This window comes from Saccostrea cucullata, unplaced genomic scaffold (assembly GCF_032062105.1).
Source record: "Saccostrea cucullata isolate Sc308-1 unplaced genomic scaffold, CSIRO_AGI_Scuc_v1 ctg1999, whole genome shotgun sequence".
NCBI classification, from domain to species: Eukaryota; Metazoa; Mollusca; class Bivalvia; order Ostreida; family Ostreidae; genus Saccostrea; species Saccostrea cuccullata.
In genome coordinates, this window is record NW_026920764.1 from 111,744 (window position 1) to 131,767 (window position 20,024).

Sequence of the window (20,024 nt, forward strand, 5' to 3'; positions counted from 1 at the left end):
CTATACAAAATAGGAGCAGAACAAACACAGACCTCCGAAACATCAGAGGTGGGATCAGGTACCATGGAGGAGTGAGCATCCCCTGCCGGTCAACCCGCCGTGTGCTCCTTATCATGATCGGGAAATAACAAGCAAACCTTTCCATACCTAAGAACTTAAACTAGCAAAACGTGATATATGTCGAGCCAAGAGACATGCTGATAACAGGGCTTACATTTAAATTTGTAAAGAACTTATTTAAATCCAGATCAATCTAAGTCATCGAGATAACAGCTGCTATCTACAAGGAAGGAATACTAATCGGGTATAATTACAGTAATTGGAAGCGATCCAAAACACATTTATGGGATAACAAACAATCTTTTGGGTAATAATGATGATCCCCGCTCTTGACAACAAAGAACTTGCAAACATTTTTGGAAGTTTTCTAATGGGGAAACTAGTAATCTTCAACAGAAGCCATGATATCTATGAAATTCCAACACCAGTTAAAGGATCGGTGCTCTCCATATTTAGGACCTTTTTAAAATAGGTGATCAAAGGTGCTCATTATTAACTATATTTTCCTCACCTGTAATAATGTGACCAGCAGGAAAATAGTTATAAGGCAAAGGCGAACATAAACACGATGGAGGACTTTGTTTCAGATACTCGATATCCAGGCCATGTAAATTTTTATTGTAATTGAAAAGTTTGGAAGCAATGGTCGATGTATATTTGTAAGAAATACAGTGTGTAGTTTTTAAGTTGAAATATGGAGAAATACAAGACTGGACCCTATTAGACATGAAAAGAAGAGAATGCCTGCTGTGGACTTCAATTGGACATAAAGATCTATCTCTGGCGTACTATTTAAGGGGGCTGACTGTGGTTTTCATCGGGCAATTTTTCGCGCATCATAGTTAAATGAAGCGTATCTATTGCTTTTAAGCATTTTTTTCATTCAATTAAAAAATTAACAAAATTAAGAAATCATATAAATTCATATAAATGATTTTTAAAACGATTTTTCAACTGATTGGTAGACTGACGTCGCAACTGTGTAGTTTTTGACGTTACAATAACGTGAAGCTCTTATATATAAGGTAGTAAAATTGTTGTAAAAGATAAATTATCAACTTGAAGCTCTTGAAGTTTAAAATATAGAAAATTGAAAATCTCCATTATTTTAATTATATTTTGTATAAATCTTTTCTGTTATATTTTGTAGTACTCTTTTTTATTAGTGTTTTTTATTATTTCTTTGGAGACAATGATGTATGCTTGTTTTTCTCGACCTTGTTCTCGTTCAGACCCGCATATTCCCCGACACTACTTTCTTGTTTACTAAATCTGTTAGATACAAGATTTCTATCGTCTATTTCGTGGTAAGATGTGACTCGTCCATTATTCGATACACACGACATCCTATTTGGGTCGCTCTTGTGTGCTTTCTTTTGTCCTAGTCGGAACACCAGGGCAACCATGACGATCATTGAGACGGCAACAGTGGAAACTAAAGACAGGGCGATTATGACGATCATATCCGACCATTCCTTGGATGGGATTTGCTTTCCCGTGAGGACTCTGTCTTCATCTTATTTCTTTTGTCATCCATAGAAGAGCTTCTTCTTCACATACATGTTAACTTCATTTGCTAATTCAGGGAATTAAATTAGAAAAAATTAGCTGTTTATGCAGTCATGTATTTCTCAATATATAAATTTGTGGTATCTGTCTATTATATAAACATACGGAGAACAAATATCTTCAATTCTGCATGAAGTTTGTCCATGGTCAGAGGTCAATACGTGACCTAATCACACGACGCAATAATATCTACCGGTGCATAAATATAAGATGACTTGCTCTACTTGTTTTTCATGTATAAAATGAACAAAATATGCAGGTAGAATAATAATTATTTTATTTACAGCGTCAACAAGTATTTCATACAGTTTTTTTGCCAATCGATTTAATATGTGTATATGGAGAATATACCGATAGATACTTGCTTTTGTTTACAAGTTTTATGTCACTTTTTTCAGCTTTACAGTCTCTAACGTTTATCCTTATTTTTGGGATAGACTTTTAATTAAATCTTCACAATAAACTATATTTTTTTCATCAAATTCTACTCATAATAAATGTGTAAATCTGTTGGAAAATATCAAAGAATTCAAAACATGACAAACACTTCGGCGCTGTCGTAGTTCAATGTAAGTTTTCGCTAGTGTCCCCGTGATTTGTTTACATCATAAATATGCATTTAGTTATTGAAATCGTTGGTTAAAACATTTTTATCCTAAATACTGGATTGCAAGTAAACTGGCACGGTCAAGTGTTTCAATCATCGGATCATCCATCCCTTTCTGGCGACCGAAATTCCTTCAACGTTTTATCATCGATCTTCGTACGTGTTTCTTGTGTCTTTTCAGCATTTATTATCAATTTTCTCGAATCGAAATATTCCCAGACACCAATCTGTTCTCTATTACTGATCACAAGTAGCCTTTCACAAAATAGTCCCTTAGAAATAAAATCCTTAGCCTAATGAATTCGAAGCGTAACCGCCATTCAAGCCGATTTACACCTTGCGTCATTTTTCAAAATCTACGACGGATGGTTGGTGCAATAATTATATTCGAAATTTTCAATGGTCTGTCTCAAATGTATATATTGAAGAAATAAATAACAAGTTTATAAACTTCAATGGAAATGGAAGTGGGTTGGTACGTGATCAAGTCTTCTAGGAAGGCCTTCACAGGATTTGATCACGTGACCGACCCACTTCAATTCCCATTGAAGTTTATAAACTTGTTATTTATTTCTTAAAAGAAAAATTGGTGACATCTAGCGCCTTTTTGGTAATAATTAACAATCAGCCATGTAACAAAACCTGAATGTTATGCTTAGCTTTGGTTAAATAAAAATATCTCCTTTCTCAAAGAAATCATAAAACCTGACAAACATCCACGAGTGTTGTTGCACTGTTTCTGGGGACAACTACACGTACCTTCAAGACACCTATACCCATATGTTGGATAAGGACATGCGGGCTCACATTTAGGTCCAAAGTATCCCTGAGGACAGGCTTAAACGAATTCAAACAAAAAAAAATGATTTTTGATGGTTTCTATATTTTATTATTTTTTTCACATCATTTGAAAATTTAGAACTTTTTCAATTTTTCTTTGAAATTTTCTTTTGTTATGTATGACTGAAGCAACCATTTAAGTTATTTGATATTACAGAATCAGGATTGGATATTCATAAAAACTCAAAATAGTTTGAAACCAAAATATATTATGTACGTTTTAAAATTCTGATTAATTGAATTTTGAATGTAATAAGTGGGGTTAATTGACATGATAAAAGTTTTTAATTTATTCAGTACCTTTCGTATTTGAATATAACAGTTATATTTGATAATTTGGTTTCATTATTTCTCTTGTTAGTCACTTTTTCTTTACTTGATTTTGTTTTGTTTTGTTTTTTCATTCCTTTCTTCTTTGCTTTCTTTGCATTATATTTTTTTTACGATTTTTTTTTTGAAATTTTACTTTGAGCCTATTTTTTACATTTAACATTTAGAAAATTGTAACTCTTAATATTTATTAGATATCAATAATATAAAGTCTGCAAAACGTTAAGGAATTTTATCTTAAATATTATGTTTAATGTGCCTGAAAAATTATTTTATCATTCAATTCTCAATATGTCTAATATATATGAAATTCCTACATAATAATAATAATAATAATAATAATAATAATAAAACAGATACATATGCTCTTTCTTACGAGTGCATCTTCCATCCTTCAAATAAAAATCGGCACAGCAAATTTCTGTTTGGCCTGTTCTGTAATAATAATTCATTGTTTGTTGTTTGATACCTTTCTTGTGAAGATATAAATTGAAAGGTTATTTGTTTTTATTAAGTTTAGAATTTCACTGAGGTTACCTACCTTAAACAAGCCTTTTCTGCAGTTATAAAACAAAATATCTCAAAAATCCCTATAAAGAGCTGCAATGTGTTAGATTGATGCATTGTTTTAGTAAAGTGTTTACTTGTAAAACTGAGAAAAGAAGAAACAATTGTGATGTTATATACTGTTTAGTTTCATTGTTCAGGAAACAAATAATGAATAGTAATAATGCTTATTTTTCACGAATAAAATAATATCCCTCAATGCTTATTTACTTTTTAGGTCAAAGGTTTACGCCCCTTTTTTTTTTCTAGATTTCTGCATATAAATTCCTTCCATATTTCATATGGAACTTTTTATTACTGATTTATTAATTTCCCCTCTAAAAGACTTTTCACAATGTTGTAATATATTGACATTTGATTTTTAAAAACTTTCATTGAATCACCTTTAGATACTTATCATGCAATTTTATATTCTATTTCTTGATATGAAAACAAGCAGCAGAAATCAACTTACTTACTTTCAATGAGTTATGACGGTGTGAGACATAACAATTAGAAATGTAAGAATTGCTATTTATACTGTAATAATCGTCATATAATGTTGTTAAGTTCCCAAACCTTTTTATAATACTTGGTAAGTATAAACATTTTTCTCCAAGCTATCTTTATTTATCAAGTGTTGAACGTGTCTATCATAATTTTTTATTTACATTATTTTTTTCAAAAGCTTATAAATTTTTCCATAATTTTCAGTGATAAGAGGAAAAATATGTATATTAAAGAATTAAAACGAGATATATGGTTAAATTATTAGTTCTTATAAAGACATATGTATCAAGTGGATTATTATGATCATTTGTTTTAATTTAAATCGTGCATCAAAAATTAAACTAATTAAGGAACTATTTTTGAAATCAAATCAAAGTTCCATCTGCCTCTGTGAAGTTTCCGGGTAAGAATATAGTTAGTGAATCCTTGTCACTGATACTGAACATATCCAAAGATCTTCGAAGAAGTGTTTGAATGGGAAATTCCTGTCCAGTCTTTGCGATAGTCTATCTCTGGATATTTTTTTAACATTCCTTGTTTACAATCAACAGCTGAGTTCCACTTTCCGTGGTTGAGAACAAACTCATAAAACAACATCCAGTGAGAGAGTAACCAGTCATTGTTTATTTCAGGAATTTATGATGCCTTAAATACCTTTTGGTAAATACAGTGTTTCTGGACGTCTGCAAAGTATTTTGTCAAAATTTAAAAAAAACATTTCTGACAAAATTTAAAAAGAAATGCACCTTAAATTAATGACTATGTAAGTGATGGAGAGTTCAATTCGAGTACAATCAATTAAAAACTATAATTGAGAGCAAATAGAGAAAGTCTCATATTTAACTGCTCAAGGTATTTTTGTGAAATCTTTTTCATTAGTTATGTCCAATAACTTCTCACCTGAAGACAAAAAATGTCTATGTTTTATCCTTTTTATGGGTATTTGAGTAAGAATCGAAAACCTTTATTGGTCGCCTAGTTAATCTTTTACAATTAAATTTTTCCCTCTTGAGTCGAGTTTCGAGACTTCAAGTTTTGGTATCTGCATATATATCGAGTAAGAAATGGATATATTGAAAAGTAATTAAGCTTGAAAATCAATTCAAACAATACAAGGTGTTAGCAGAGTAAATAATGACCTCTAAAAATAAAATTCTGGTATTAAGTGCCATGAAATAGTAAGCGTTGCTGGTTAATCGGTCCCAAGAAATTTTTTATCGTTTATCTAAGCCAAATGTTACATGTAGCTTAATGTTTATCGTAGGGCTTGGTTGTTACATGTAGATTACCATTAGCGTCTTTTTCAAAGTATCGAAAAAACGAAACAGATTTGTAAGATTCTGCTGCATTTTATAAGAATGAAGACAGAGTCTGCTTCATTTAAGAAGGGAAGGATATGGAGATAACGAACAGAATTCAATCTCAACGTCCATTAAACAATATACAAAATAAGAGCAGAGTAAACACGGACTTCCAAAACATCAAAGGTGGGATCAGGTGCCGTGGAGGAGTGAGCATCCCCTGTCAACCAGTCACACTCCCCGGGTGCGTCTTGACAGGATCGGGAAATAACTGAAAAATCCGTCCTCAATTCAGTGTATAAGTAATGGACAGTGTATAAGTAATTGGTATGAAAAACGTCAGTCAGCATTTGACTCAATAAATTGAATTTGCTGACAAGGTCGTTGTATCGACCATAGAACTCACGAAATAATGACTTTAATCGAGACTGCTGACATTCTTGTTTCATCAACTTGTTTATCAGAAATTTACCTCCCTTTAGAAATTGTTCACTAAGATATATGAACTCGGTATGCAAATGATAAAGGTATGTTACTGCATAATGAAGGAAAGTTGAAGTCCTCATGTTTATCACAGGGCTTATTTGTTAGATTACCATCAGCGTCTTTTTCATAATATCGAAAAACGAAACAGATTTGTCAGACTCTACTGCATACAGTCTGTTTCATATGAATACAAAACATTACGCTAATAATGAGGTGCAATTGATACCCAAGAGAATTCCAATAGATTGTTAGAAAACATCGTCTCAAAAAGCCACATATATATATTGTCAATCAGAAATTAAGCCTCTTTTTCATGTCAACTTCAGAGTACCTGTATGTCAAATCAGAATGTTTTTAACAAAATATTTTTGCAATTGACCAATGACAAGGTAAGTAAATCAGCAAGGTCCATTTTTATTGAAAAAAGAACCGTCAATAATGTCAAAAAGCCTGAACTTTAATTTGTCAAGGGAAATGGTTGTATATATAGTTGAAAAGTCTTAAGGTTCAAAAGTCTTATGTTTTTAAGCTGTTAATCTTGGTAAAATCTTGTGATTTCAAATTTTCCAAAAGTTCCTTGGGATTTTTGTGTTCATATCTAGTCCAAAAGTTTTCTCAGCACAACATTTGAGGTGGTAATTGTTGCTTCACAAAAGGAACACCTACATACGAAATAAATGAATATGTATTAATACACGATTTTTTTTATTTATGTTATAACTTATAAGACAAGAATGAAAAATTTTTTAGGACAATATATACAATAATTTCTAGTTCTGAAAGACTATATCATTTGAACTTTATTCAGTTACAGGTATATGATGTTTATTATTGTTATAAACAATTTTGCTACGAACCCTTGATCCATTACCTCTTGACTACTTTTCAGTTTTACTGCTTTGTAATGAACTCTGTCCTGTAGACTTACATAAATAAACGCGTTGGCATTATGTATCTCTATACCACAAGTAAAAACGGGATAGATTTGTTGCGTAATCTTAAATAATTTTTTTGCACACTTTAGATTAGGTAAAGTCAATTCAGTGTATAAATAATGGACTAACTAACTCAAAAAAAAAAACGTCAGACAAACCTTTTTGTAAACACAAATGATAAATTGTATTTGCTGACAAGGTCATTAAAATCTCAACAGACAAATTACAATAGAACTTACGAAATGATAGACACACTTTAAACAAGACTGCTGATATTCTTGTTTCATCAACTTGCCTGTCAATAATTTACCCCGTTTTAGAAATTGTTCATATGTAGAGCATGCTCTTGCATATCGAATCAACTGAGATATATAACTCCGTATGCAGGTGATGAAGGTATTTTGCTGCATAAGTAAGGGAAGTTGACGATAGAAAAGTTAAAGTTATCACATTTATCATATAGCTTGGTTGTTAGATTACCATCAGCATCTTTTTCAAGTTAAATATCCAGTTATGAAACAGATGTGTCAGACTCTGCGGAACCTTTTTTCTCAGGCTCACCAGCATACTGTAAAACGAGAAAATTTGGCGCATACGTATTTTAGCGCAAACGCAAATGGGAATGCATTTGCGCAGATAAATTTTAGCGCTTGCACTTGTCATAAAATACTAATATACAAATGTGATATTTTCTCTTTTTTTATCCAAACCCGTATTTGAATTTTTGGTAAGTCAAGCACGGAAACACAATAGCACTCCCGTATAACTATAAGTAAACATTCGTCAACTTTACCACGGTCTTGCAATGATAGGGACGTAACATATAGTTAAAATTTTATTTTATTTTTATTCTAAATAAAATAAATGGAGTATTTACGCATTTTATTCATGTCAAAACAATGCATGCATCAAAATAAAGTTACTTGGATAAACGGTAATCATTACCATGTATATTCTGCATGCTCAATCGCCATACTTGATTGCAGTGTTTACCTCGAGTCGATAGATGATTGACATATCGAGAAGCCAAACTTTGAAGATGCTAATGAAAAGAATCCGGTAACAACTACCGGGGTGACAATAGTTTAATTATTCAAAATTATAATTTCATTTTGGCAGAACTTCTCCATCAATCCTACCATGTGAATTTTAGATTCCAATATACATATGGTAGTTCAAATTCATTTTGGCTCTGTGTAATAATAAAAATATTTAAAACTGACATATGATTTTTGAAGAATTTCTTCCTTAAAAAGGAAAGTATGAGTATAAGTAGGATTACCACTTGTAGAATTAAATCCAAGTTCTTCTAAAATACAATATATATAATGAGCCTTACAAACGAAGACAATATTGTTACGTGCTTTGTCGGCAGGGACGAGTACGTACTGATCATGTTATCTATTTTAATTCTTTTTTCACTTCTGGATTATTGAACACAGAAGGATATATGGTTTTCATATTGCCCCTCAATCTTTTAATACGCGACTTTAACATGGATGTGATGCATTTAATCCATTCTGACAAGGTGTCAACGTCTTCTTTTTCATATCTGGCCCATCGTCTGGGGGTAATTTTCAACAGAATCCATAATATTCATGAAATTCCGACGCCAGTTGAAGGATAAGGGTTCCCTTAAATAAGGACCTTTTAAAATAAGTAATCTAAGGTCTTCATTATTACCTGTATTTATGTCATCAGTAATAACGTGTCCAAGAGGACTATAGTTATAGGGCGAAGAAGAACATGAACACGATGGAGGATTATCTTTCAGATACTCGGTATCCTGGCCATGTAAAGTCTTTTTTGTAATTGAAAAGTTTGGAAACAATGGTCGATGTATATTTAGGAAATACAAGGTGTAGAAAACTTTGATGTAAAAATAATTCAATTTTAAGTTAAAACAAGCTACGATTCATGCACTTAATTAATTATCACAAAGCTTATTTATAGAAATTAATCATTATTTAGATTAGAAAGTTTGTAAATAAAACAATCTTAAACGTAATCTTGTACGCTCATAATCTCAACCCCAGGACTACGTTTAACTTTACACCACGGATATACCGTAACAGTTGAAAATAGGAATCTAAAAAAAAATGTTGTTCCATCAACAGAAACGATTTGTGCGTTGCTTAACTTGTTTTTATTCTTAAAATATGATTGAACTGTTTTTTATCAAGTACATTACCTTTATTTTTAATATCAGTTTGAGTTCTATCCCTTAGGTCATGATTTTTTCTCAAGGTAGTTGTCCAGATTTTTAACTCATCATCAGTGGATGTTTTTGAGGACGAAAGAGTTGTAATTATGGCGGACATTATCCATTTGTTAATGTCGTTTTCTACAAAAATAGTAGAATCCTTTCAAATAAAGAGGAGATATATGTCATAAGATTTTATTTGTCTTTTTCCTTTATACCTGTTGTGATAAGTAAAAGTAAATTACAAACAGTAAATTACATTTATTTAAATAACTTTAAAGAAATAAAAAGAATGCATTTGAAAATTATCATTTAATTTGAACCAATTTCAGAAACTTATTCTAGATTCTGTACAAAGCCAAACAGAAATACACCCCTGTGTAAATATAGAATGGGATTAGATACATGAATTCAAAAATATTTTACTTCTAATTGCAATTGAAGGTATGTTTCTTATATAATCAATAAGCTCATTTTAATCATATGCCAAACATATATGTATTAAAACTAATATTTAATCAAAAATAATTAAAAACTTCTACTACTAACTCCTCAGACATCCATCGCTGACGGAGCACCATTCCTTGGGACACCTGCAATTGCCATCTAAGCACCGATGTCCGTAGCTTGGATAAGGACATGAATAACTACAGTGGAGTCCGAAGTATCCTCTAGGACAGGCTTTTATATTGAAAAATAAAGTTTTGTGCATGAATTATGACAACATGCTTGTGTGGTAGTAATGTATTTTCAAATATTAAAAATATGAAGTAAAAGATTATGAATTGCTAGCATGATTTTGGGTTTCTTTAAGAATATGTATGTTTCTTTCGCGTACACATTGGATATCATGAAATATTTGTGCTATTTTATTCCAGTTTTTAGTATATTATGAACAGTTCTCAAATATAAACGCAATTAATACATTTCAGTTTAGTACTACAGTTATGGCAGACCTTCATATTGTTAAACATTGATAAAATCTGTGCATTCGAATGAAAATGTGACTTTCGGGGAAAAAAATCAATTTTAAGAGATTGCAATTCGGTTTTATTTTTATCAAGACTTCCAACTTAGACAAAATCAAATTGAATCTTACAAAAAGTGCCATGACACTGGAATGATTTCTGATACCTTTGTGAAACTCAGATAATTGCTAATAAGAAGACGCAAATCTTTCTTTTTGAATTTATTATTGAATATATCATTAAAAATTGTTTTTATCCTTACGAAGGCATTCTCCATTATTGGAATAAATATCTGCACAGCAGTTAGTTGAAAATCCTGTTCTACAAAATTAAAGAAAGAAAGCATATTTATTTATATTATTATCATTAACACTCATAAAAATATAAAACAATATTTCAACAATAAAATTTACCTACTTAAAGCATATTTCTCCTGATACCATCATATGAAATACTGATAAAGATATTATAAAGATTCTCTTCGCTATTGTCACCATTGTTGTTAACTTTGATTTGAATTTGTTGCGAGTGTGAATTTATAAATTAAAGTTATCATTTCAGGATTCAAATACTTAGTATATGTTTAACAATAAGTACTTCCGTAAAGCTTTTTACATTACACTTAAACCAATTTAATAAAAAAACACTCTCCTTAAGCAAAAATTGTTGAACCCAGATTATCAATTTTTAAGAAAATCCTGAATTTTTTAAAATTTGAAATTTAATCCATGGCGGAAAGATGATGCGCGACCACGATCCAGTGATAAGCCCATGGAAACATTATACAGTTATTGACTGGGTATGAGGACAACACATGATTTATGAAAATGTTGCCCGAGGCCGTAGGTTGTTGGACCTGAAGGTGAAAATATTGCCCGAAGCCGTAGGCCAAGCGCAACATTTTCACCTTCAGGTCCAACAAATCATTGCCCGAACCCCACTCTATAGCTGTTTTGCTATACCCTTCACTTAAGATTTAATCATTACACACTATATATATCAATTACTTTATTCGGAAAATTATAGCTTAATCTGTAAATATAAAACAATGGCTGAGAAAGAACAACTATAAATTAATAATATTTTTATTACATCACACAAATTATTCATCACAAAACATACTCTTCCCTCCTTCCTTACCATGCTGGTTTTTTAACTTTCTAATTAGAGTTATTACTGTTTGCTATTCTTATGTTTTGCATAAACATGATTTAAAGAATATTGACGTGTTTTACTTAAATTAGATTAATTACTCAAAAAAGATTTCATATAAAAGAAATTCATTCGTTTTTGAAATTCTTGTGCACATCGATCTAGATCAAGTCGATATACACAAGTGATTGTACTCGACTATACTAATACACAAAGCAAGTTTTTAAGTAGAGTTTATTTTATTTGCCTTGATTTCAAAAGCTTATCAAATCAACAACTTTTAAGATAACTATTAAGATGCACTACATTTCACTTTCATTCTCAATGTGATGCAAGTATTTTGAAGTGTAATTAAATTTTCTATAAATAGAAACCAAATTAAAAATCTAAAATGTGTAAAACCAAACAATATCCAAACAGACATGATTATCCTCAACAAGTATACTGTGTATCCGATATTCAACATCTATGCATTTATCACTATATTTTCAACATAATTTACAACAGTTGCAAGTGAAAGAGAGAGCAGTGCCTTATGTTACTGTATGATGAGCAAAAGGGGAAATGCATTTCTGAAGTAACGTTTTAGGAAAACAACTACAGCTCCCAATATGTATCATATTGGTATATAGTAGTTAACAAGCATCACTTTAATCTAAAAAAAAATTACCACCAAATACTTTTTTAATCGAAATAGGGAAGAAAAGAAGGCGCAAAAGAGTGTTATTTGTGTATCATATTTGTAACAAGATATCAGGTAAAAGGATGGTTAAACTATACAATATTTCCATTCTTTCTTTAGTTATAGGACCAACTCATGATGTTAGTGAAATGATAGTTTTCATAAAACACATTTTATATTTCGGTTAAAAAGTGCATTTCACTTGTGGACGTATAATAGCTGAAATGGTATTCACGTAAATGTACCTTAACGATAGCAATGTTAAACATGTTGTTATTATCATTACACGTTAAACAATTGAATCTTTGTTAGAAATCTGTTGACCTTTTCATAAAGATTCTTATGACTAACGTAATAAATTTACAACCCTGTAATTTCTTAATTTGAAATGGTTCGATTTTTTTTTTTCTTAAACATTCCCTTTATATTTTTATGTACTAAAATGTGAATTTTTCCTCACCTACCATAGTTTAGATACTTTTCGGAGAATTGCATCATTTTTAGTAGTAAGACATTTTGTGAAAAGGTCACTGATTTTTACAATAAATGAAAAAAAACCTTCCGAGTTTTTATTATTCACAACTTAACCATTTGATATAGCATCTGGGTGAGCTACCTTAATTACCGTATAAGTGGAAATTTTAGCGAGACGCAAATTTAGCGATTTGTCTTTTAAATATGATATCTAATTTTTAGCGAGAAGTAATTTTAGCGATTTGAAAATGCTCACTAATATAGCTTTTGCAAATTAAATACGGTTTTTTAACGATCTTTAATTTTAGCGATCTCAGCACCATCGCTAATAATACCAAAATTAAATCCTCGCTAAAAAATCTACTTATACGGTATCATCATTATCACTTCTCAAAATCAGTTTTTCTTTTAAGCTACAGAGGTAACAGAGAAATGAAAAGGATTCGTAGTTTTACGAAGACATTTTGACCTCACTTGGAAAACAATTGTCACAAGTAAAAGGACAGAGACTGTTGTTCCAGCAACAGAAATCAAAACAGTTTGTATGTAAGTCAACATGTTTCTATAGTTTAACTTTAACTTTGGTTTGACTGTTTCTTCCTAGGGTAAACTTCTTTCGTTTTCAGATTCAATTAGGTGTTTTTTTACCCTGGTCATGTTTTCTTCTCCAGGGAGTTGTCCAGTTTTTTAAATCCTCCTCGGTGGAACTTTTTGATGGAGAAAGGGATCTAAATATGACGGACATTAACTGTGTATTATTTTCATTTCCTGCAAAATAATAAATTCAACCAAAGATTAAAGGCGGGAGTAAAATGTATTAATTTTGTATACATAATCTTTACCTTTCTACTACTGCATTAGATACCTGATTAAAATGAACAGCATAAATTCATATCAAAGATATAAGTTTTACAATATCAAATGAAATGTCTTTATTTTCATTAAACTTCATTATCCATTAGGTATCTTATTCAAGATTCTATAGTGGAACAGAAATATATTCTTAGATTAGTTAGGAATGAGCGGCGATTTATTTGAAACTTTACGTAATCTACCTTTGATTGAACTTGAAAATATGTAGCTTATAAAACAATTATTGGCTAATTAAAAATTAGCTCATATGATTAAATATCAAACTTAAACTACATGTAACATTTGGTCAAACAATAATAAAGCTTATCATTATACCCACGTCTTAGACATCCAGCGCTGAAGGAACACAATTCCTCAAGACATGTACAACTGCCTTCCAAGCACTTATGTCCGTAGCTCGGATAAGGACAGGAATAACTACAGTTGAGTCCAAAGTATCCTCTAGGGCAGGCTTTTACATTGGAAAACAAAATGTTTTTTAATGATAAAATGCTTGTGTAGTACTTTTGTATGAATTAATATTTAGAATATGAAGTGATGAAAAAAAACTACAATATTATCACAATTTTCGTTTTTTGAAGAATATGCATGTCATCGATTTTTATTTCAATTACGAAATGGAAATCAGAATATATATTTTAATATCATGCTCTGTCTTACTTTGTATTGTTTTATGGACTTTGATATTGAATATTGTTCGTTATCTCCATATCTTTCTTTCTTCTTTTAGCGATAGTCTTCCTTGTTATAGTGTGTTAAAATTTAAGCTTTCCAAGACAATTTGTATCAATTTGGAATTTCCCAATCTATTTTTAAGTATTGACCTGGAACGTCACGTTTTTTTTATTGTTCGTTATCTCCATATCCTTCTTTCTTCTTTTAGCGATAGTCTTCCTTGTTATAGTGTGTTAAAATTTAAAAGAAACTCCTTCTTACGGCATTAGTTTGATCAAAACATTCAGCAAATCAGAGAGATGGAAATTATTCAATCATATAATAAATATTTTTATATCATGCTCTGTCTTACTTTGTATTGTTTTATTGACCTAGTCTTCCTTGTTATAGTGTGATAAAACCACAGATAAAACCACAGAATCCATTTATATAATGTTTACACAATTATATAGTTATATTAGTATTCAATACCATGCAGTTAGAGATGATGTGGTGTTTTCTTGTATTAACATATTAATGAAAATCATTTTTTATCCTTACGAAGACATTTTCCATTCTCAAAATAAAAATCTGCACAGCAGGTGGTTGAAAAGTCTTCTCTACAAAAAACAAGAAATAATATTTCCACACAATATTCCATTATACTTTGTTATATTTTTTTCCAATGATACAGTTAAAATTATAATACATGTACGACAAATTTCACCTACTTTAAACATTTTTCTGCTGTTGTCAAGAAAGAAAATGCAAATAAAAACATTATAATAATTTCCATTTTTGATAATATGGCCATTGTGGTCAAGCTTTAATTAAAATTTGTAAAGAATGTGAAATTACAATTTATAAATTTTCATTTCCAGGAAACAAATCTAACCATTAATATTTCCTTTACTCTGGTTAAATGACATTATCCAAATTCATTAAAAGCACACCAATGTAATTATATAACAGATTGAGCTTTAAAGAAAAATTACAGATTTTTCCTTCCTTGAAAACAGTTTTTTTTATATAAATTACCCCTCTTCGTTGGAATGGTATTCCATATACTGACTTATTTAAAACCTTTTCTTTACGTTGTCATAGGTTTAACCCCTTGCGGTGCGACTTAACAACGTCGATAAAAATATACTTAAAATAGGGCCATCGCCAAGCTTTCTATGAAAGTTGCGAGTTCTTCAGATGGCACCTTTAAATTAAATGGTTCAATTGTTCTTGAAGAGACTATGAAATATTGGAATTCAAAGAAAAAGGTGATGTGCCACTGAGGTCTGGAACAGAACAGTAAAAAGTCCGATTCATAATCATATGCGTTATATTTTTTTAATACTGAATAAGTTGAAATTGAGGACAATACTAAGTTCTAAGCCAATTAAATTGTACAAAAAAACCGATGGCTACATTACTCAAAATCTAAGAATGCTTTGTTTACTTTTTCGACAGATACTAAATTTCTCCATATGACGTGATACGTTCTCTTCGGGACATATTATTCTAACGTGTTGAAACATTACAAATCAAAACTTTTATCTATGTAAATGTCAAAAATCAAAAAAGACCAAGTTCCAATTCGGCATTCATCAAGCACAGTCACATACTATGGAAATAAAGAACAGATTTTAACTTCCTTTTGATAGCGAAGCATATCTGTCACTATCTCATCAATTATCAAATATGCGAACTGTTGGGTCAGTTTCCTCGGTTCTGTAATTTACGAACAAATCGTTAGTTACTGTTCTTATGTACAGCCCTGCTATTCTTTAAGGACTCGATCTGATGAAAAGGCAAGGAGAATCGATATCAATTCAATGCCGTTTTTGCATCTTCATGTTTTACTAAAAGCGCTGTGTTCGGAAAGTCTTATGTCCACATCACGGCCGCGACTGACCTTAGTCGATAAAAACAGTTAGTCACTGTTTATTCCCTATGCTCTCGGCACTTTAAACTTGTGTGAAAGCATCCTTGGGCAGTGTAGATTTCAATTGTTTAAATCTTGACTCCCGAGGAAAGTGTGAAAAGTCACAATAGGGAATTAAAGTTTAACAATAAATAATTATGTAGAAAAAAAAATTAAAATCTTCTTCTAAAGAACCCCCGTGCGAGAAAATCTAAAATCAATGTTCTACATACGAAAAACTTCTAAAACGAGGTAAATTATTGACGAACAAGTTGATGAGGCAAGAATATCAGAAGTTACGTTTTAAGTCATCATTTCGTAAGTTCTATGGTCGATACAATTACATTGTCAGCAAATACAATTTATCATAAAGACAAAATCTGACTGACTCGTTAGGCCATTATATACACAATGAGTTGTCGACAAATTTCTTTGGGATTATTTTTCGAACATGACAAGGAGCACGCGGCGAGTATGATAGGTCGGCAGGTGATGCTCATTCCTCCAGGCACCTGTGGTTAATTCAAATTTGGCGTATGAAAATATTTTTACCGGGACTACTTATCCATATATCCTACTTGAGCCCCTTATTCCACCTCAGATTTTCTGGAATTTTTTGTTTATACATATACATTATCCAAACATTACATCATCTGTGTGTAGTTTAAGAAATAAAGGCTCTAAATATTTATAAAAGGTTCAGAGTAAAGTTCCATTATAAATCAAAGTAACAAAGTATTTACTATAATTAACTATAGTAAAGTATATCTAATTATAGTAATTTTGTAAGGGTATATTTGTTCTGTGTCTATTTTATGTTAAACGCTTCTTCCGAAAAAAAGTTCACATATATGGAGTCGTCACCAGTTGCGGATGAAGAGCTGCAAATTTTGTTGACCTATGCTCGGCAGTCTGGGCCATTTATCAGTGAGACATATTTTTTGAGGCAGTACCTACTCCGACACGGGGCTTTGATCTATCTACGGTATCATCTGATGACTGGTCTCCGATTCCCACGGTGGGTTCACCGATTCCCACGGTGGGATCTGAACCAGTAACGTTAGGATCAACTGCTTAATCCGCTATTCTAGAGTCGACACTTGAACCACTGCACCACACGGGCGATCCTTACGTGTTAATAGACAATTGGTTGTTACTTCATTAATTTTTGTTTGTTTGGTTAAAGTCCCCATAAATCATAATGAAAATCCATCATTGCCGAGATGAAGGTCAGCAAATGAACAAAGGAAGCCCTTATTTTTACGATTTTTCCCGAATGACCAGTGTCAACGTCCAGCAGTATGATTCGAACCCGCAATGTAAGATCAACTCCATCCTTTGATAGAGTAAATATTCTAACCAATAAGCCAGACCGATGACTCTTTTATTTGTAAATCAAAAATGAAGGCGTAAAATGTTATTTGCAATTCCCTTTGTTATGATCTGAAAGAATTGCTCTCAGCTTGATGAAAGGAAAATAAGTTAAAATTGACCTTTATACCTTACTTTCTTAGTTGTAAATTCTATTGATCTATATTTCACATACTTTTGTATGATATGCTCTGAGACTACTTAGACACTCATAGGGAAGAAACATAGAACCAACTTGTTATTACTTCCTGTTATCTCTCATTAAACTTCGTTGGAGATTTTGTCATTCTAATAAACACTCATTATTAAATTGAATGCTTATCATGTGCACATTTTATACAGCTTTCAAATGAATTCATAAATAACACTTATCCCATGCTGACTATTTCAGATTGCAACATGTTGTTTAATATTAGATCTTAGCTCCCCCACCCCCTTTTCACATATAAGAGAAATTAATATCGACATTTATAACACCTACTTTATCATGATTAATACAAAGATTGATCATTGTAACTGAATACTTTAATCTCATAACCCCCCCCCCCCACCTTCCACCAAAAAATCCCTGAACCAGGCGTCATGCAATTTACAAATTTGGTTGAGGCACTCTTGTGCATAGTAACTATAGACTAAGATAGTTTATTTAATACCCAGAAGCAGAGAAAAATATTTGAAGAATTAATGTATTTTCACTATATAATCAATAGAGCCCCCCCCCCCCCCCCCAACACCAGAACCCCTGATCTAGGGGCCATGAAATTCACATTCACAATTTTTGAAGAGAAGCCCTTGGTCATCATAACAATATAATTAGTTAATTTGTTTAATACCCAGGAGCTGGTGAGGAGATTTTCAAAGAAATAATGCACTTTTACTTTATGGTCTATATAGCTCCACTCTAACACCAGAACCCCTGACTCAGGGGTCATGATTTTCACAATTTTGGTAGAGGACTCAATGCTGATTAAAATCATGCGAACAGTACTAGTTTGACTGCTTGATGTCCAAAATAAAGGAGAAGATTTTTAAAGATTGCATTAATTTTGATGCATTTGGCCCCATCCTCAGGCCCCACGGGGGCAGGGGCCATGAAATTCACAATTAATTTTCCCCTATACCCATCAATGCTGTATACCAAATTTGGCTGATATTGGTTTAGTGGTTTCAGAGAAGAAGCTAAAAATGTTAAAAAGTTTACTCGTACGACCGGCGACGGACGAAAACAGATAGCAATAGGTCACCTGAAAAAATTAATCAATCTTCAACATATTAACATGTCTATTGAAAGGGGTATTTGTACATTATATTTTTGAAGTATTAGATTGAATATTATATTCATTATGCCTCGAACAATGATTTTTTAAAATGTAAAATTGATATTTGTCTACATCCTTGTTTTCCCTGTATAAGTGAATATTACTCTAAGACAAATGTAATTTCCTATTTTATCGTATTGATCATAGGAGAATTTTAATATGTTTTTTAAATAAGAAATCTGTCTTGCTATAACTATTCTTGAACTGCTGTTATGAAACGAAAACTTTGAAATTGAATTTATTGGAGCTTCTTATAACTAAATTACACGTCATCAGACTAAAGAACTATAGCCTTCACAAAGAGCCTATACATTCATTATTGTTTTATTGTATACTGTTCGTTATCTCCATGTCCTTCATCAATGCAAATGCAATGAACGGGATTTTAAGATTTATAAAGAAAAATCTTTGTCAGAATTGATTAAGGCATGTTAAAATCTCGCATTAGTGCTTAAGTGGCAACATGAAAAAAATGTCTACCCTTCTGTGTTTATTACTCCGAAGTGAAAAAAGAAAAAGTTAAGATTAGAAAATAAATAAGTACTGGTATCATTTGACAATTCAGGTAAGAACTTTGTATTTGTTTACAAGGCTCACTATTTTTATTGTATTTTAAAGGAACGTGGATTTATTTTTGCAAATGTTAATCATATTTATATCCGTAATTCTCTTTTGACAGAAGAAATTCTTCAAAATGATTTTAAGTTTTAACTATATTCTTCAATATACTTTACAGTCAAAATTGATTTGATGAACTGAATTTCTAAACTCTTACAATCAGAAATACATTGCGGGTTCCGGAAAAATACTGTACCATTTTTTTCTTTATTCCTCAGTAAAATACTAACATCAGTGAAGAACAAATACCCGAAGAACTTTGCAACAATTTATTTATTTAGTATGAATTAGATGAGAATACTTGAACGCTCAAGAGAAATCTTGGAAAACCTGAAATCACAATTATTTTTACCAAATTCAACCAATCAAACCGTTTGACTTTTCAACACTTTATACAATGAAAATATGGAGATAACGTACAGTACTGAAAATCATAAGTCCATAAAACAATACAAAACAGGAAAAGAGTAAACACGGACCTCTAAAACATAAGAGGTGGGATTAGGTGCCACGGAGGAGTGATCATCCTTTGCCGCCATACCTCACGAAAATACTATTTTTCTATTTCTGATTTTTTTTAATTGAATTAACTTAAAACTTTTATTGTTTGT

The 20,024-nt window shown here is 31.3% G+C and overlaps 1 protein-coding gene across 1 annotated transcript; it reads right to left on the bottom strand.

Annotated features, from left to right (window-relative positions):
• Nucleotides 1–6,560: 6,560 nt before the first annotated feature.
• LOC134257122 (uncharacterized) lies at nt 6,561–10,904 on the bottom strand. The gene is made up of 5 exons (XM_062739770.1): nt 10,773–10,904; nt 10,618–10,676; nt 9,937–10,068; nt 9,376–9,528; nt 6,561–6,580 (listed from the first exon to the last, which is right to left on the bottom strand). Exons 1-5 carry the CDS (start codon nt 10,850–10,852, stop codon nt 6,561–6,563), a joined length of 444 nt encoding a protein of 147 aa, XP_062595754.1. The 5' UTR covers nt 10,853–10,904.
• Between the last annotated feature and the right edge of the window lie 9,120 nt (nt 10,905–20,024).